Source organism: Ischnura elegans, chromosome X (genome assembly GCF_921293095.1).
Source record: "Ischnura elegans chromosome X, ioIscEleg1.1, whole genome shotgun sequence".
NCBI lineage: Eukaryota > Metazoa > Arthropoda > Insecta > Odonata > Coenagrionidae > Ischnura > Ischnura elegans.
This window is the reverse complement of record NC_060259.1, coordinates 54636124-54652210: the sequence shown is the minus strand read 5'-3', so window position 1 is coordinate 54652210 and position 16087 is coordinate 54636124. Positions and strand designations below refer to the sequence as shown.

The 16087-nt window shown below is 40.7% G+C and overlaps 2 protein-coding genes across 2 annotated transcripts; one reads left to right on the top strand and one right to left on the bottom strand.

Annotated features, from left to right (window-relative positions):
• Positions 1-8887: 8887 nt before the first annotated feature.
• LOC124171160 lies at positions 8888-10392 on the bottom strand. The gene is made up of 2 exons (XM_046550299.1): positions 9478-10392; positions 8888-9349 (listed from the first exon to the last, which is right to left on the bottom strand). Exons 1-2 carry the CDS (start codon positions 9559-9561, stop codon positions 8888-8890), a joined length of 546 nt encoding a protein of 181 aa, XP_046406255.1. The 5' UTR covers positions 9562-10392.
• A 3232-nt stretch (positions 10393-13624) lies between these two features.
• LOC124171159 (probable DNA polymerase) lies at positions 13625-15184 on the top strand. The gene has a single exon (XM_046550298.1). It carries the CDS (start codon positions 13625-13627, stop codon positions 15182-15184), a length of 1560 nt encoding a protein of 519 aa, XP_046406254.1.
• The last annotated feature ends 903 nt before the right edge of the window (positions 15185-16087 follow it).

Below are 16087 nucleotides of genomic sequence, written 5' to 3'. Positions count from 1 at the left end.
ATGAACGCTTCGTTAAAATGCGCTCATTTCAATGAAAATGAAAACAATATAATATGAACAACCCTTTCTTTACTTTATCATATGAATATCAGAAATCGCTGTTTATGGTCCTTTGGGCAACTCGAACACAAATTACGGCTTTCTACTCCCACTTGAGAGTATATACGCATTTAAGATTAGTGTGCTATATGCGTAATTAAGAATAGTCAATAGATGGCAGATAAAGTTGATTCCCCAAATGGCTATGGGGCATAGGCCATTTATAATCTTGAAAATATTACATAATATTCGGCATAGTATGAACTTACACTTGGGTGGGGGTATTCACCGAAGACGATGATTTCAGAATAACGATATGAGGTAACGCAACCCACTAACAATGGAAAATGGAGAATGAGTGCATCAAATTTAATCATTTTCATTTTTCGGTTACTTTAACCTAGAACACGAAAATCACGATAGTCTTTCTACATAAACTTGATAAGGGAAAGCAAATTTTAGAACAAGGAGTCTTTGTGTATCAGGCTAGAGAATTGCGCTGAATAGCATACGCCAAAACCCTCAAAGTCATTTATATTTTTTATACTAAAAACTAAGGATATTCCTAAAGCAAGGCGAATTTTAAGTAAGTTTCACCAAATAAAAAGGATACATGAAGATTTTATCTCCAAATATTCTCGTTTTACTTCCTAGCCTGTTAAGGGAATTTTAGACTCAGAACATAGAAAATACAGTTTTGTTTCCCAAGCCAACCCGAATGTTCAATATCTCAACTCATGCTCTTAGATGATATGACATAACCAAGTTTCATCTGTCAATGAACGGAGGCATTAAAAAGAGCGTTATTAACTTGAACAGGGAACACTTAGGGGAAGAACTCTCGATGAAAATTGTCTTGATGCAAAAAGAAGTAGGGAAACTGCTCCAGTTGTTAGGAATATTTGCGCAGAGGAGAAATGGATAGCAAATACTCTTGCGGTAAGACATCAAGGAAAGATTAATGGAGACAGCGTTAATGATCGCAGGGTGGATGATCTAAAAAATTATGACTTTCAGGAAAAGGCTGAATGAAGATAAGAATATTGCAGGAGGGATATAGGATGATTGTATTTGGGGACAAGAAGTTTGAAGTGGAGATTGAGAAACGTAACTTTAAAAATAACTTCGGAATATTATGTGATAATTTGAAAACCTGAAGACGAATGTGAGAGTGAATAGAAGATTTCTGTTGGGTTACTCTACTAATATAAAGCACTTAAAAATTGATAAATCGAGTTTTAAGGGTCCAAAAATGAGATAGCATGCAATAAATCAGCGAATAAAAGGAATGGTAAGTAAAACACTTCAAATAGTATCTAGAATAGTAAAAATATTGAGCATATCAGACGGGGTACGGAATCGAGCCGTAAAAAGAAATGGCATAAAATTAAAGGAGAAAAAACAGTTCCGTGATTTTGTTACCTGTTGACCAAATACCAACCATGTCATGGCTAGCCATAGCCATTACCATTGCGTAAAACACTGATTTTTGACGGCACCTAAGTTTTCAAGAACAATCGAAATATCTGTTTCACGTATTGATCAACATTTAATGTTCAAAAATAAATTTGAGTTTAGAAAATTGATTAAAAACTAATTCCTCATTTCCGGCGGATAAGTAAATTACAAGAGCAAAGGCCGCTTGGAGTGCACAAATAATTATATATTCAAAGGAATAAATGACGTTCACTCGTACGTCGACGTTCGAGCGTAATTAATTGGAATTTCCTAAATCCAAAATCCCGACAAATAATAACATACCGCTCCCTGATATGATTAATAGTCTCTACTACGTATTTTCCTCCGCAGTACAAAGAGATCCAAAAGGAGCACAAAAAAATCTCATTCGTGTGGTTGATTCACCGGGAAAGCCTAAAGTATTTTGGCATCTCATTATTGGATTTCGAAGGTAATTAAATACTGGAATGAAATGATTACAGCTTGCTTCCTATGACCGTCAAGGAACAATATCATTGACACTAGATGACGACGGCTTCGCCCTCCAAAACTTCAATCCACATTGTTATCAGAGCAATGAGATTCCGATCAAAATTTACTATATAAATTAATTAATTGACGTATCATTTAATCATTGCTCGTCACAATCCATGCCATCGTTCCACAAGATAACGGCCGAGGTCTTTTCAATGAGGAAAAATTAGTCGTTATGCCTAATTTTTTCCAAATATCACAGAGAACAAGCATGTCATACTACCCAACATAATAAAATGCACTTAAAATTTGATAAAATGAGTTTTTTCCTTCTCTTGATCTCGACATTTAACGTTGATTAGTGTCTTGTAGTTTGGGCCATTAAGAATTATATGCAAAAAATATTTTGGCCATTGTTTCAGTACAGAGGCGGATCTATTAAGGAGGCTATAGCCCCCCTTGGGTATCCAATTTCCACTTAATATAATGATAATTTTTTCCGACCCCCACTTAGTCCCCCAATTGTCCCTATCTCAGATCCGCCTCTGTTTCGGTATATTTTTATACCTTCATTATGGATTTTTTTAAATTAATATTATTTTTTATTAAACGATCAAATCACGTTCATTGCTAAAACGTCCTGATTAAGGTATAGAAAGGAACCGAAACAATGGCAAAATAAAATTGTATTGAATTATTAAAGACCTAGTTAAGACATTAGACATTAATGAAGACTCCAAGCCATTAACGAACGTTAAAAATTAATACCACAAACACGAACTATTTTCAATAAACTCGATTGTTTCTGGCTTTACCTTGTGAAAATACATTCTGAACGATAAAAATTTATGGTAAAGTAATGGTTGGAGATTAGGAAGCACATCAAGAATGGAATTTTAGCGAATGAAAATATTTTTATCAACTATTCCCCCCTCTTGGAAATTCCCCTGAAGCTGAGTAACGCTCCAACCCCAACGCAACCCTCCCTTACCAACGCGTAATAGCAACCAGATAAACAACAACAAATTAACTGTAAATATAACGATTTCTATACCTGATAATGTCACCTCTGCGACGAAACCGGTCGTATTGAATAAATCTTGTGAAAAGGTACCATAACTTTTTATTGTTACGAACTATTTTGAATATTTTTTTCAATTTAAGAGAATTTACAGCATTAGACACAGCTGCGTTACAAAAAAATTAGTGAGATTTCAGATCTTGCCCCCTTCAACGGAATAACTGGAGCTAGCAAAATGGTGGGAATGAGGGACAGAACTTCATCGAAGTTGTGTTACGGAGTTCGGCTTTTCCAAAAGAGGAACAAAAACGTCAAAAGGGTTTCATTATCGCTTCCCGGTGCACCATTTGTCTTCCGATGCAAAAAGCCGAACTGGATGAGCCTTGCCGCGAGTAGGATGAGTGGGTGCAAATTGATGCACTTCTGTCCCTATAGTATAAGAGCACAGCGGCCAGCACAGCAGAGACAGCAGTGCCCACCACAGACTCGGCACGGGAGGAACGAATTTCAAGCGCAAAGCATACTTGTGTGCACGGTGACACACCGACTGGAGACCCAGAGGCTGTTTTTTCACTACGTTCTTCTTTGGTCCGCTAACTCCCCTCTTGCAGTGGCATTGATTATTGCACAGGATAACTGATTTTCAACGGGACAGTACGAATTACGGCATAATTGAAAGAGATTTTCCCGGACTTACAAATAGATTTCTGACCCGTGCTAGTCACTGAGTGAGAGAAAGAGGCGTAGTGGAAGTCATTCGATATTGGCGTAGTTTTTTAACAAGCACAAATTGTAAAATATCGGAAAAATGTATTCAAAGAAACAAAAAAAAAGAATGCTCGTGAATAGAAGAAGTGGGAAATAGGCGATAGAACAAGATGCAGAACTTAAATTACGCGGGCATTATTGCTTCTATCAAATGCAATTATAATGCTGATCTTTAACCTGATCATCAGAGATATACCGCATGGCTCATTGGGAGTATAAATTATGCGAGGGACATGGTCTCCATGAGATGCCCAAGGAAGAAATTCCAAATCACGGAAGCTTATTGGGACGGAGATTATCGACAAGCTATATGCCATAGGAAACCGCATTGTAATAATATGACTAGAACGGCTGTTCCTCTCACTGGCTCCAAGAAAAAAATTACTTTTCATTTTGGTAAGTTACATACAGTACGTAAGCAGTATACAACTCTTTTAACAATGCTCTCTATTCCTCCATTCCATACGCATGGCATTCTCGATTATTCATGAAAATATTAAGTTTCGTCACATCATGCCGAGCTGCAATCAAATACAAGCACCAATTTCAACTAAGAACATGCAATACTAAGTACTGCTTATGCTTAGTACTTAGGGCCCTTGGGGCACGGGTTGCCGTTATTTTAAAGTAACCAAATTTTAACACGTGAATATGGACACCATTTGGATCATTTTGAGACCAGGAAAACATAACTTTTCGCAAATCTGAAAAATAAGGGCCGGCCTAACATGCATGCATAGACATTAGAATACACATACATTTTCGGATTTCTAAGCGCAATTACCTAATAATATTACGTGGAAAGTTCATCCATGATAAAATATAAATGTTAATTTTCACACTCTAATATAATAACTTCACTACCGACAATGGTGTCGACAGTCTTTCAGTGTGGAAATCACCATGTGGATTTTATATTAAAGTGTGGTGATTTCCTATAAAATCCATTACCATAATAAATTAATTTGCACATTATATTTTATCATGGATATAGGTATCGTACATCCACCAAGTCAAGCCTGAAACGATTTCATACGTTGGAAAGCCCGTTTACGAAAGTCGATAGAAAAAAAGCCAGAAGGGAATACTTTGAAATTTTCACGATAGTACCATATCCTTTGTTTCAAGCTGAAGCCCCTTGAACTGCATCATTCTAATATTCTCCTGGACTAAACGGTCGCCACTATCAATATATCTTATAAATGGGTTACATAATAGTACTTCTTCTAGTTTACATCCCTATTTTCCATAGTATCCCAAACTATCCCCGCGTTTACTTGGCATCTCCCCTCCCTTTCACTCCAACGCGATGGCGAGAACGGAAGCAAGGAAGTCATAAAGCTTGCCTGCGCGCCGCCATAACTCGAGTACACAAAGCTGAAACGCTCGAACGGGATCGTTTAGGGCTCCACCCCAGCACAGCATCGTCTCCAGAGGAGAGGCCCACAGCATAGAATAAACGCGTCGGAAGTGGACCAACTACAGATCCTATTTCCACTCATATCAGTGAGTTAAGACTGACACCAAGTTCACCGATCTCATTACGATCCCATCAATTTAACCGGCTCAATGTAGTGTTCACGTGTTGCTGAAACAGAGACTCGGTTGGCGGGGCGAAAAAGCGATTTATGACCCGAGATTTTCTTTTTAACATCAGGGTCGCAAGAAAGATAAATCCGGGAAGGACAAAAAAGGAACCCACGTCTGACTTGATACCGCGAGCAAAACACCAGATACTGGGATTGTAGGGTTACCGTCCACAAAAACTAATCCGGGGAAGTTTTTTTACACGGACACGAGACATTATTTAATGGATGAGATACAATTTAAGGTGGATTAAGGAGGATATCAAAGAGGATGGCAATCCTTTACCCTCAAATTCCGACCATCATTTGCTGCGACATTTGAAATCAAATCAAACTCACGGGTGTGTATAAAATGGATCGTCCAGGATTGGACTTGTAAATAATTCTTGACAGGATTATTTTAATTTCAGTCCATGAAACCGTAAATACAGAATGAAGTATTTTTTAATCTCCAGGTCTGCCTTTTCTCGATTAATATTCATGTCAATTATTTCTGAAAATTATTTTGCAACGATTTATTTTGATGCGCTGAATTGTTGAGGCCTTTACTTGAAACTTGGTACTAGTCTTGAAAATGGTACAGTGTAACCGAAACTAGTCGGCAATAAAGGGTGTGTTTTTGTAGAAAAGCTAAGAAATTTCCTTCCAAACATTAGATTTATTCTGAAAATTTTATAGTGAATGATCCTGAGGGCCTAAAAGTTTTAGTAGTTAAAACACGGCCTTGGCCGTAAGATCGATATTTTTTAGTAGAGCACCCTTCCAAATACATTATAATTTCTAAAAAAAACATGAATAGCAAATCTAGCGTTCAAAATTAATGATTGAGAGAAATTTATCCCTTAACTCACGGGTTGCCAAGAAATTTATCCCTCAGTTAGGCCTTTTCAGGACATCTTGGCGGTAATACCTTGGAGTCTGGGGTGTTTGGTGGTTTGGATTACCCCAAAGCACAGCGGGAAACATTGTCCTACGTCAGAAAACATTGGCCCAAATGGCGGCTTATGAAGCTTTCCTGATAAAATAGGTTCTTTTTCAGGCAATAAATTTACTCAAAGGTAAAAATTTAAGAACCTGAATTTTCACCTGACATTTAGCACCATAAAGTACCACAAGTACCTACATGGCTTACAGAAGATAAGCTTCGTGTCAAGATCGCAGGGCAGTAAGCCTAGGCTCTTGCACTTATTACTAGTGTTAGTGCAGGTTTGAAATATATGAGACCAATAGTCAGTAGTGTACTTACATTTAAAAGTTAGGGGTTCTAATAAATGACGGGGTGTCTGGAACCCTCCAGAGAAAATCTGGTTCTGAAAGAGATACTAAAAAATGTTAATTAGGGTAAAACCTGAGGAATTAAAATTGTTTTAAGAGTGCTTTCAGCAAAAAATAATAAAATAGATTTCCTAGCTGCCCTCAGTTGCGGTTCTAGAAACTTATCGAGGGGGGCTAAAGGGCGTTCCACGGCGTAGTATTTAGTAATACAGTACGGATACAGTAGTAAATACGCCAGGAAGAGTATTGCCTTGCCTTAACAAAGGAGGAATTTATGAATAAGAAAGTGTTGATTTGGACGATATTTACGTAAGAGTGTAAAGCAAAGGTGGGAATGGGAATTCGTTTTCCCCCCGAACCACAAAGGACTTAAATAAATGCCATTCGTAATTTCCTTATAGCACTTCCTTTTTATTTGTAAACGGCTGGTGCCCTAAAACCCCCTGCCACACGCCTTTTAGGCGGCTTGCGGGGTATTCTGTAGATATAGTTGTAGATGAAAGGCTAGTGAAGAGTCTGTTATGGAGAAACCGCTTCATGGTGCGGAAACGTGAAAGTTGAGGAAGGAGGACGAGAAGAGACTAGAAGTGTTCGAAATGTTTGTACGGAGGAGGATGGAGGAGGTGAAGTGGACGGAGAGGAAGAGGGATGACGAAGTGGGAACTAGATATAGTGGGCGAAGAGAGAAAGCAGCTAGATGAGGTAAGAAGGAGAAAGAGGCTTTGTATGGAGCGAGTACTGACCGGAGTGGGAATGTTAAAAGCCCTACAAGAGGATATAGTTATTGGTACGCGGGGTATGAGAAGGAGGAGGAAAGGATTTATGGACAGAGTGAAAGGGAATAGGTTATCTTGAGCTCCATGATGGGAGGAGAGATGGTTGAAATAATTCGCTAGTGCTCCTTGAAAATCTACCTTAGCTTTAAGAATACCTTAATCATTATGAAAATAATCGATATAATATCCTTATTTAAAACTAATTAAATTAAATGCTCATTTAACCTACCAAAGACCTCCTGAGACCATCTTGGTGAAGGAGATCGACGTCACCGACCGCGTCCCAAAAATTCACGTCACTACCCATTACTATTTGGATGAATAAGATGGAGAAATATAAAACAAACTAACACACTCAATTTTACAGTTTAAATTATTTCGAAAAGCTACAGAGACAAGTTCACCAAAACTGTGTAATTCGTCAAATAGGATTATCCTACGTTCGATTCAAACAAACTTGAGTGCAAAGTTATGGCAGCAACAGCATTCCGAATCCCATCCCATTTTCAAAATAGGCAATAGTAATCTACAATTTTTCTCAGGGTAAAGCCGCGTCACTACTAATGTGGACACTTTGGGGCACTTTCACCCAGATGACGTAACCCCACCCCTAGCCATGGGTGTGACCCAACCCAACCCTTGTGGGACTGTTTGGGGCACCCACCCCCACCCCTACCGCCCCCACCCCCTCCATACCACCCCCTCCCGCCCTAAACCACCCCCTCCCACCTTAAACCACCCCCACCCATAGGTGTGTCGTCAACCCAACCTCTTGGGACGGTTCAGGGCACCCACCCGGAATGGACACCTTGGGGCATATACCCACCCCCACCCATAGGTAAGTCATTGACCTAACCAGCGTGGGACGGTTCAGAGCAATTCGGATATGCCCCCTAATTGATTATGCCTTTGTGGAACTTGTAGCAGTCCTGCGACTGAGATGGCACCTGTGGCAAATTCATCCTTTGGAGGTTCGGCAACCCCTGCTGTTGGTTGAGTGCAAACTAGCCACTGTTGCCTACATAAGTGATATTTAATGGAGGAATAGATAATTAAGGATACTTTGGTTTTCTTTCTCACGCACAGCTTGCCTCTTCGTGGTCGGAGTTGGGGGTACATTGACTCTCGTGCAATAGTTTCTGATAGGCTCTAGCGAGGGTCGGTTATTACCAGTTCGTGCCATTAATAATAGTGAAAGGTGTTCTTTTGCGTTCACGTACGCATTGTGTTTCGCACGTGATGTGAATTTTGCAACCTCTGCCCAAGAAGAGTTGGAATTTGATTTTGAAAAGGATCGGGCATTGAAATTAAATTGGTTATGAGGTGCGAAAAGTGGAATCAATAATTTGTGGTTATTAAATGATCGATAATGAAGGGGTACGCTTGTGAGGCTAAATCCGTTGATATAAGCATGCAATATTTCTCTAATTAAGGCTCGATGACAATGATTAAATATAAAGAATGCATGTAAATTTTAAAAATTATTTTATTTACTGAGTGGATGAATAACACAGTTCAATTTGGGATAAAGTATTAAACAAGATAGCAGAGCAGCGGCTACAAAGGCAAAGCATATCTTCCAATGCGTGTGGCCACACATCGAAAGAAGGCCATTCATCAGGCAAACTTGGAGCAATGCTGGCTTCTGAAATGTCTGAATAAACTGTTTGCTCGTGGTTTAATATTACAGTCTCTGCTTGTGAATCCACGTCACTGTCTTCTTGGAAACTATTGTCCGTACTCGCAAAGTTATTTGGCACAGTAATAAGGCTAGCGTCTTCATCCATTTCCAGCTTCTTGGGCGACCAAAAGTGTTCCGGGAAATGATGCTCTTGGATAGGTGTTGAGGTTTGCAACTCCCGCGACGTATCCGTTTCTATATTGGTCTCCCACGCCAGGTAATTCTCCCAGAATGAATCTTGAGAAGAATAATCGTATCCGTAGTCGTAATTCTGTATGGAAACGAAGCACATGAACATAAAAATTTCACATTCGCATATGAGTATCATCATTGGTTATATTAGTAGTAATTACAATTTTATAACAAATATATTTGAATATTGTATGATAAAATACCAACCGAAATATCATCCTCGCAATGTGTAATTTCTTCATTTCCACGCTGCACTTGTCCTCTTGCATCGGGAGAGGGTCGTGGCGACATCGCTTCCTTGATAGTTATACTAATAATGAGGGGTGTTATTGTGGAGGTTGTGTTCCGAGTTGTCGCAAAGGGTTGAAGGCGTCACGCCCCGCTCTAGCCAATCCGGCCGGTGAAAGTGCGTTTGAAGAGGGGTGGGGGGTTTCGTGCCTCTCACGTTCTCAACAATTCCTAGCGTTGTCATTATTTGCGAAAAGAGGGATGGTAGTGGAGGCCGGGTCAATGAATTTAGAAGACGAATGAGGAAGAGTGGCTATTTCCCTAGGGGTATTTCCACGTTTGTATTTTCCGAATGCTATTTTCTGAATACCCAATATTTCATAAATTAGTGCCTACAATTCTCAGGAGAATGTATCCAAGAAGCCTCCCACGGTCATTATGCGACGTAAGAGAAATATGTTGCGGAAATTTTTAAAACTTACGAGGTGGTATATTAAGAATGCTGCAAATGATTGCTAATGTCCTCTTGGTCGAAGTAGCCCGTACCATCAGGAAAACTATTCAGAGATCAACACCCTTAATATTTCCCCCCGCCACCATCTTGAAAATTTTCGGCGTGGTTATTAGTTATAAAAGGACTCGTCCCTGTGGTTACTCTGTCATTCTCCAGACTACAATCGTTGTTCTGCAGTCCGATTCTTCACCGTGGTGGAAACTTCAAACAATATCTCTCTGGCTCTAAGTGTACGAATTTATTGTTGAGAAGAAGAGGAAGTGCGACGGAGGAGCAAATTCACCTAGAACTTCCAGAGTACCTGTCTCAGCGTTCTCTCATCTCGAGTTCTACATCATCCTTCGAGCATCTGAGCACCCGCCGAGGAGGAAGCAAGCAGTTTTGAGTCGCCCGTCCGGAAACGCATCCAGAGGTTCCGCCCGGATTCAAGTTAAGTCTGAAAATCGATTTATTCATCTTGGATTCTTGTGAACTGAGTTTAGGACGCTTCCATTGTCTTTCATCGTGATGGATTCAATTTTCAAACTTGTACCGGGTGTTGAAATTGTACGCGCTCATCGCCTGGGAGCGTATAACACATTAACGCTGTTGCAAAGCGCACTCGACGGGTTAGTCCACCGTATGACCGAGTTATCTGAAAAAGTCCCCATGTCGGATTTTATTAATTTAATTCAAGATGTGAAGAACGCTCAAAATGCTTCTGCTTTGAAATCTTCCAATATTCCGGTTGATACTGACCCCAAAGTTGTGGAGGGAGCAACTCTTTTGCCGGAAGTAGCGAGTGTCGAGCTGCCATCGTCTCAGATTCTAAACAATTTAAGTCAATCATTGTTTCCCGCTGCTAATTTCCCCTTACCTGAGCTTACAAGGGATGTACTTTCTACTCAATTTGCTGGAGTCCGCTCGCAACCAAACTCACCCGAAATTTTTTCTTCTTCGGTTATTCGACCGCCGCCTGGATTCGAGATGTTTCAACCGCTCGTTGTTTCACCGCTGTCTACGGTGGGTGAGATAGGTGATGGTGAGCGAGAAAAAAATGATTACAAGATTAGCGTGTGTGAGTCACTCACGGATGATCATGTTCTTGCCGAAATTACAAGTTTAGAAAATTTATCGGGTGAGCTTTTCACTGAATTCGGAGAGAGCTCGCAAGTCCACGAACATTGCAACTCAGGCGTTGAGGCGAGAGACTACGATTTGATTGATTTTAACGAAGATGGGAAGTGTTTACCTTTAGCGGTCAACGTAGAGGTGTTGGAAGTGCAGCCATCGTTGTTAGATGAACCTTTTGACATTAACTCTCTACCAGTTCCAATGCTACCATGTGCTGAAAACTTGCAAATCGGGGGCGGGGAGACTGATGACATGTATTTCACCATATTGTCCGAAAATAGGAGTTATTTGAAAAATTTCAAGCTATGGGGGCGCGAAATTTCCATTGTTATTCGCTCCGTTCCCGCGGGGGAGAATCCTATGCGCTGGTTTGAGCGCTGCATGTTGAAATTGTTAGATGTGCTAAAACGGGATATACCTCAGTCCAGCAAGGCTGGAATGACGATTAAGAGTGGTAGTTGTCCAGACAGACCAATCCACGTATCATACCGGAGGGTAGATCAATTTGACGTTGAAGTAATACTGCAGAGAATTGAAAAAGTCATTCAATCGAATGAGAACTTCCTCTTGGGTGGAATAATGAGCATTTCATTCACGCATGTGGAGCAGGCTGAGGGCGGCTGGAAGAGACGGGATCTGATCTCATCCTTTCACAATTTTTGCAGTGCAAAGAAAGCAATAATTGTAATAGACAATAACGACAACTTGTGCCTCGCGAGAGCTATATGTGTCGCCATTTCCAGACATACTGATTCAGCAGGGGTTTATATGGATATGCGGAAGGGGCGAAGAATTCAAACTCAGAGGGCCATCGCATTGTGTGAAGAGGCAGGTGTAAATCTGGAAAGTGGCGGGGGAATAAATGAGGTTAGAACATTCCAAAACCACGTTGATTTCTATCGTATAACAGTTTTTGGTGATCGCCAAGGGAAGGAAGTGTTATATGAAGGCCCATCGACGCCCGCTCCCGATGGTTCAATTCGGAAGGATGTGAATCTGATTTATGGTGAACATCATTTTAATGTCATTACTTCACTCACGGGGGCCTTTAACTGTAGATACTATTGTAGACCTTGTAGGCATCCATTCAAGACAATGTTTCGTCATAAGTGCCGTAGCGAGTGCTCCAGATGTATCAACTCCCCACCATGTGAACCAACCGAGCAGACGATTGCATGCCATTCATGCAACAGAAATTTTTACGGGGATGTTTGCTATCAAAGGCACTTGAAGCCGAAGGGTAAGGCAAGAGCGCCATGCGAAATTTTTAAATACTGCAAACAATGTTGTAGAGTTTACAGTACGCTCATTCAGCGGAAAAAACACGTATGCGGCGAAATCTATTGTCAGACCTGCAAGAGTCGCCACAGTGGCGAAAATAAATGCTTTATGAAGCAGATCGTCGAAAAGAAAATTCCCCATGAAAAGTTTGTGTTTGTGTTCTACGATATAGAATCACGGCAGGATGAAGCGGTGCTAGGGAAAACAGACACATTTCTACACAGGGCAAATCTCCTGGTGGCGCAAAGATGTTGTAGTGTTTGTTGCAGAGATGAATCACTTGAAGACTGCGAGAAATGTGGGGAGCGGCAGTGCATATTTGATGGTTCAGACCCAGTGTACTCGTTTGTAAAAAGTCTTGTCTCCCTGCGACGAAGAGGGTTTGATCAGATAATATGCATTGCCCACAATTCAAAGGGGTATGACTGTCACTTCATTCTAAAGGTTTTGATTGAAAAAATGAAGTGGGCCCCCAAGCTTATAGCGAACGGGGCGAAACTGATGAGCGTCGAGTTTGGCAACTTAAAATTTATTGATTCTCTAAACTTTCTGCCCATGCCCCTCGCCAAGCTACCATCGGCACTTGGACTAGATACCTCGTTGGTGAAGGGATATTTTCCCCACTTTTTCAATACAGAGGCAAATTGGAAATATGAGGGCCCCCTGCCTCCGGAGGAGACCTATGGAACCGCTGATATGTCAACCACTGAACTTTCAAAATTTAAAAAATGGCATTCGGAACTGCGGCGTGAACATTACGTTTTCCAGATGGAAAGAGAAATTAAGAAATACTGCGTGCAGGATGTGAACATTTTGAGACTTGCGTGTTTAAAATTTAGAGGGGAATTTCTCGCACTAAGTGGCGTTGACCCCTTTAGGGAGTGCCTTACCATCGCGAGTACGTGCATGCGAGTCTTTCGAAAAAAATATTTGAAGGCTGAGACGATTGCTATTATGCCCCCAGGTGGATATCGATGGGCAGACAGGCAGTCGCAGAAGGCCATCCAATGGTTGTTGGCGGAAGAGAGGAGGAGGGGTGAAAAAATCCGTCACGCTCAAAATGGCCGGGAGATTAGAATTTTGGGTAGAAAAGTAGACGGGTACGTGAGAAACGAACAGGAGGAAGTTATTTTTGAATTTTACGGGTGCTTTTTCCATGGCTGCCCCAAGTGTTTTCCCCAGAGACATGTTCCGGTTTCGAACAGTAAGAGCGAAACGATGCAAACGCGTTTCGAAAGCACCGAGAATAGGAAGAAGATGCTCACATGTGCCGGATATAAAGTGATAGAAATGTGGGAATGCCAATTTGAGAGGGAGATTGAGCGCGACTATGCATTGGCAAAGTTCTTGAAAGAACAACCAATACATAAGGAAATCCCACTGAATCCTCGCGATGCATTCTACGGAGGGAGGACAAATGCTTTGCGTCTTTACCACAAAGCTTGTGGGGCAACAGGAGAGAAAATAAAATACACAGACATTTGTTCACTATACCCATATGTCAACAAATATGGCGCATATCCAGTCGGCCATCCAACCATCTACGTCGGCGCCGAGTGTCCCCCTCTTAATGATTTGGAGGGAGTTGTAAAATGTGATGTTCTTCCTCCAACAGAGCTATATCACCCGGTGCTTCCTATGAAGGGTAACGGGAAGCTATTATTTCCACTCTGTAGGACCTGCGCGCTGGAAGAAAATCAAGGGGACTGCAGACACGAAGAGGCGGAGCGAACGTTGACGGGTACATGGGTGACCTGTGAGTTGAAGAAGGCAGTGTCTCTTGGCTACATCATCGTAAAAATGCACGAAGCTTGGAGTTATGAAGTGACCCAGTATAATCGCGAAACCGGAGAGGGTGGGTTATTCGCTGAGTATATAAATGCTTTCCTTAAGCTCAAGCAGGAGGCAAGCGGGTGGCCCAGCTGGTGTGTGACGGAGGAGAAGAAAGAGGAATACCTAAGAAAGTTTAGAGAGAGGGAAGGAGTGGATCTTGACAAGATCTCAATCAGCCACAACCCTGGAAAACGATCACTAGCGAAATTGTTGCTAAACAGTTTTTGGGGGAAACTGGGACAGCGCGATAATTTAACGCAAACCACCGTCATAAAACAGAGTGACGCATTGAATTCTCTTCTCACGGATCCAAACGTTGACGTTCAACGTCTTGTTGAAGTGAATGAAGACACCATATACGCACATTGGACGGAAAAGGAAGAATCTGTGTCACCATCCAGCTCTAGTGGTATTATCATGGCCTGTTACACAACAGCGCAAGCCAGATTGGAGCTCTATAAATACCTTGAAAATCTTCAAAGGCGGGTGTTATATCACGACACAGATAGCATTATCTTCACTGAAAAACCAGGGGAATGGTCTCCACCAATCGGTGATTACCTCGGTGATATGACCGATGAGGTTGCTCCAATGGGACCGGACTGCTACATTAGTGAATTTGTATCGGGCGGTCCTAAAAATTACGCTTATGTGGTTCGATCTTCAAGCAATTCGAAGTTTAAGAAAAGCGTCTGCAAAGTGCGAGGAATCACAATTAATTCCTCAAATGATGGAGTTGTGTGTTTTGAGACGCTGAAAGCCATGTTGCTGAATGATGAGCCTGGGAGAACGGTAGAATATAGCCACAAAATAGCACGCATGAAAAACCATGACATTGTGTCCAAGCCTGAAAGCAAGCTCTTCCGCATTGTATATACCAAAAGGAAACGTCTGGAGAACTTCGACACACTTCCGTATGGTTACAAAAAACGACGTCTCCTTTAGAAAAAGGAAAATTTATAACTACAGAGGAGAAGAAGCATAGTCCCGTCCACATTTTCCATTCCTAATTTTTCCAATCCATATTTTCCCTTTTCTTCTTTGAATTTCAATTTTATTTTATTTTCATTTAGTTTTGTTTTATTTCCATTTTATTTTATTTTTTCTTTGATTTGTTTAACTTTCATTTGTTCTACTTTAAAACCATATAACCATTCACTTTTCAAATAACTTCATTTTTTATTTTATTTATTTTTATTTTATTAACTTCCAACTCCCCACAGTTTCGTTATGTTTTATTTTATAAATTGATGTTCCAAAGTTTTTCAAATAACTTTATTATTTTATTTTATTTTATTTCAGTCCCCAAATTTTTATTATGATTTTATGATTTATGTAAATTATTATTTTTCCCTTCCGAGGACTACCGCCTTGTCGTGGCGGAAGGGCTTATGGTTTCCAACGTACCATGCACGCGGTGTACATAGTATGCAGTGTTCAATGGATGCGTAAATTATGTAAATGGGAATCCAACCGAGAGTAGTCCACGGTATTTTATATTGGTATTAATTTCTTTGTTTCTTTTGGATACAATTAAGGTATAAAACTCAGGAGTTGTCGCGTTATAGTAATGCAAAACTAGTTAAATAGCTAGAGCGGACATGAATCTGTTCAGTTGTTGGGATGGACTTTCGGCTAAAACACCCGTTTGCTGCGTTAGTGGCTGGACCTAGCGCTTGCGGTAAGACATTTTTCACAAATCGTTTGATACAATTTCAGAGGGAGATGTTTGATGTAACCTTCCTTGAAATTATTTGGTGTTATTCGGAGTGGCAGCATTTCTACGAAGGTTTAAAGACATTAGGCGTCTCTTTCCATGAAGGTTTGCCTGATTTAAAAAACACTTCC

Excerpts from the sequence above, each read along its gene's own strand:
- LOC124171160 (XM_046550299.1), bottom strand. The coding sequence starts at position 9,561 with ATGTCGCCACGACCCTCTCCCGATGCAAGAGGACAAGTGCAGCGTGGA. Across the intron at positions 9,350-9,477 it reads ATTGCGAGGATGATATTTCG|AATTACGACTACGGATACGA; the intron begins GTTGGTATTTTA and ends GTTTCCATACAG.
- LOC124171159 (XM_046550298.1), top strand. The coding sequence starts at position 13,625 with ATGCAAACGCGTTTCGAAAGCACCGAGAATAGGAAGAAGATGCTCACA.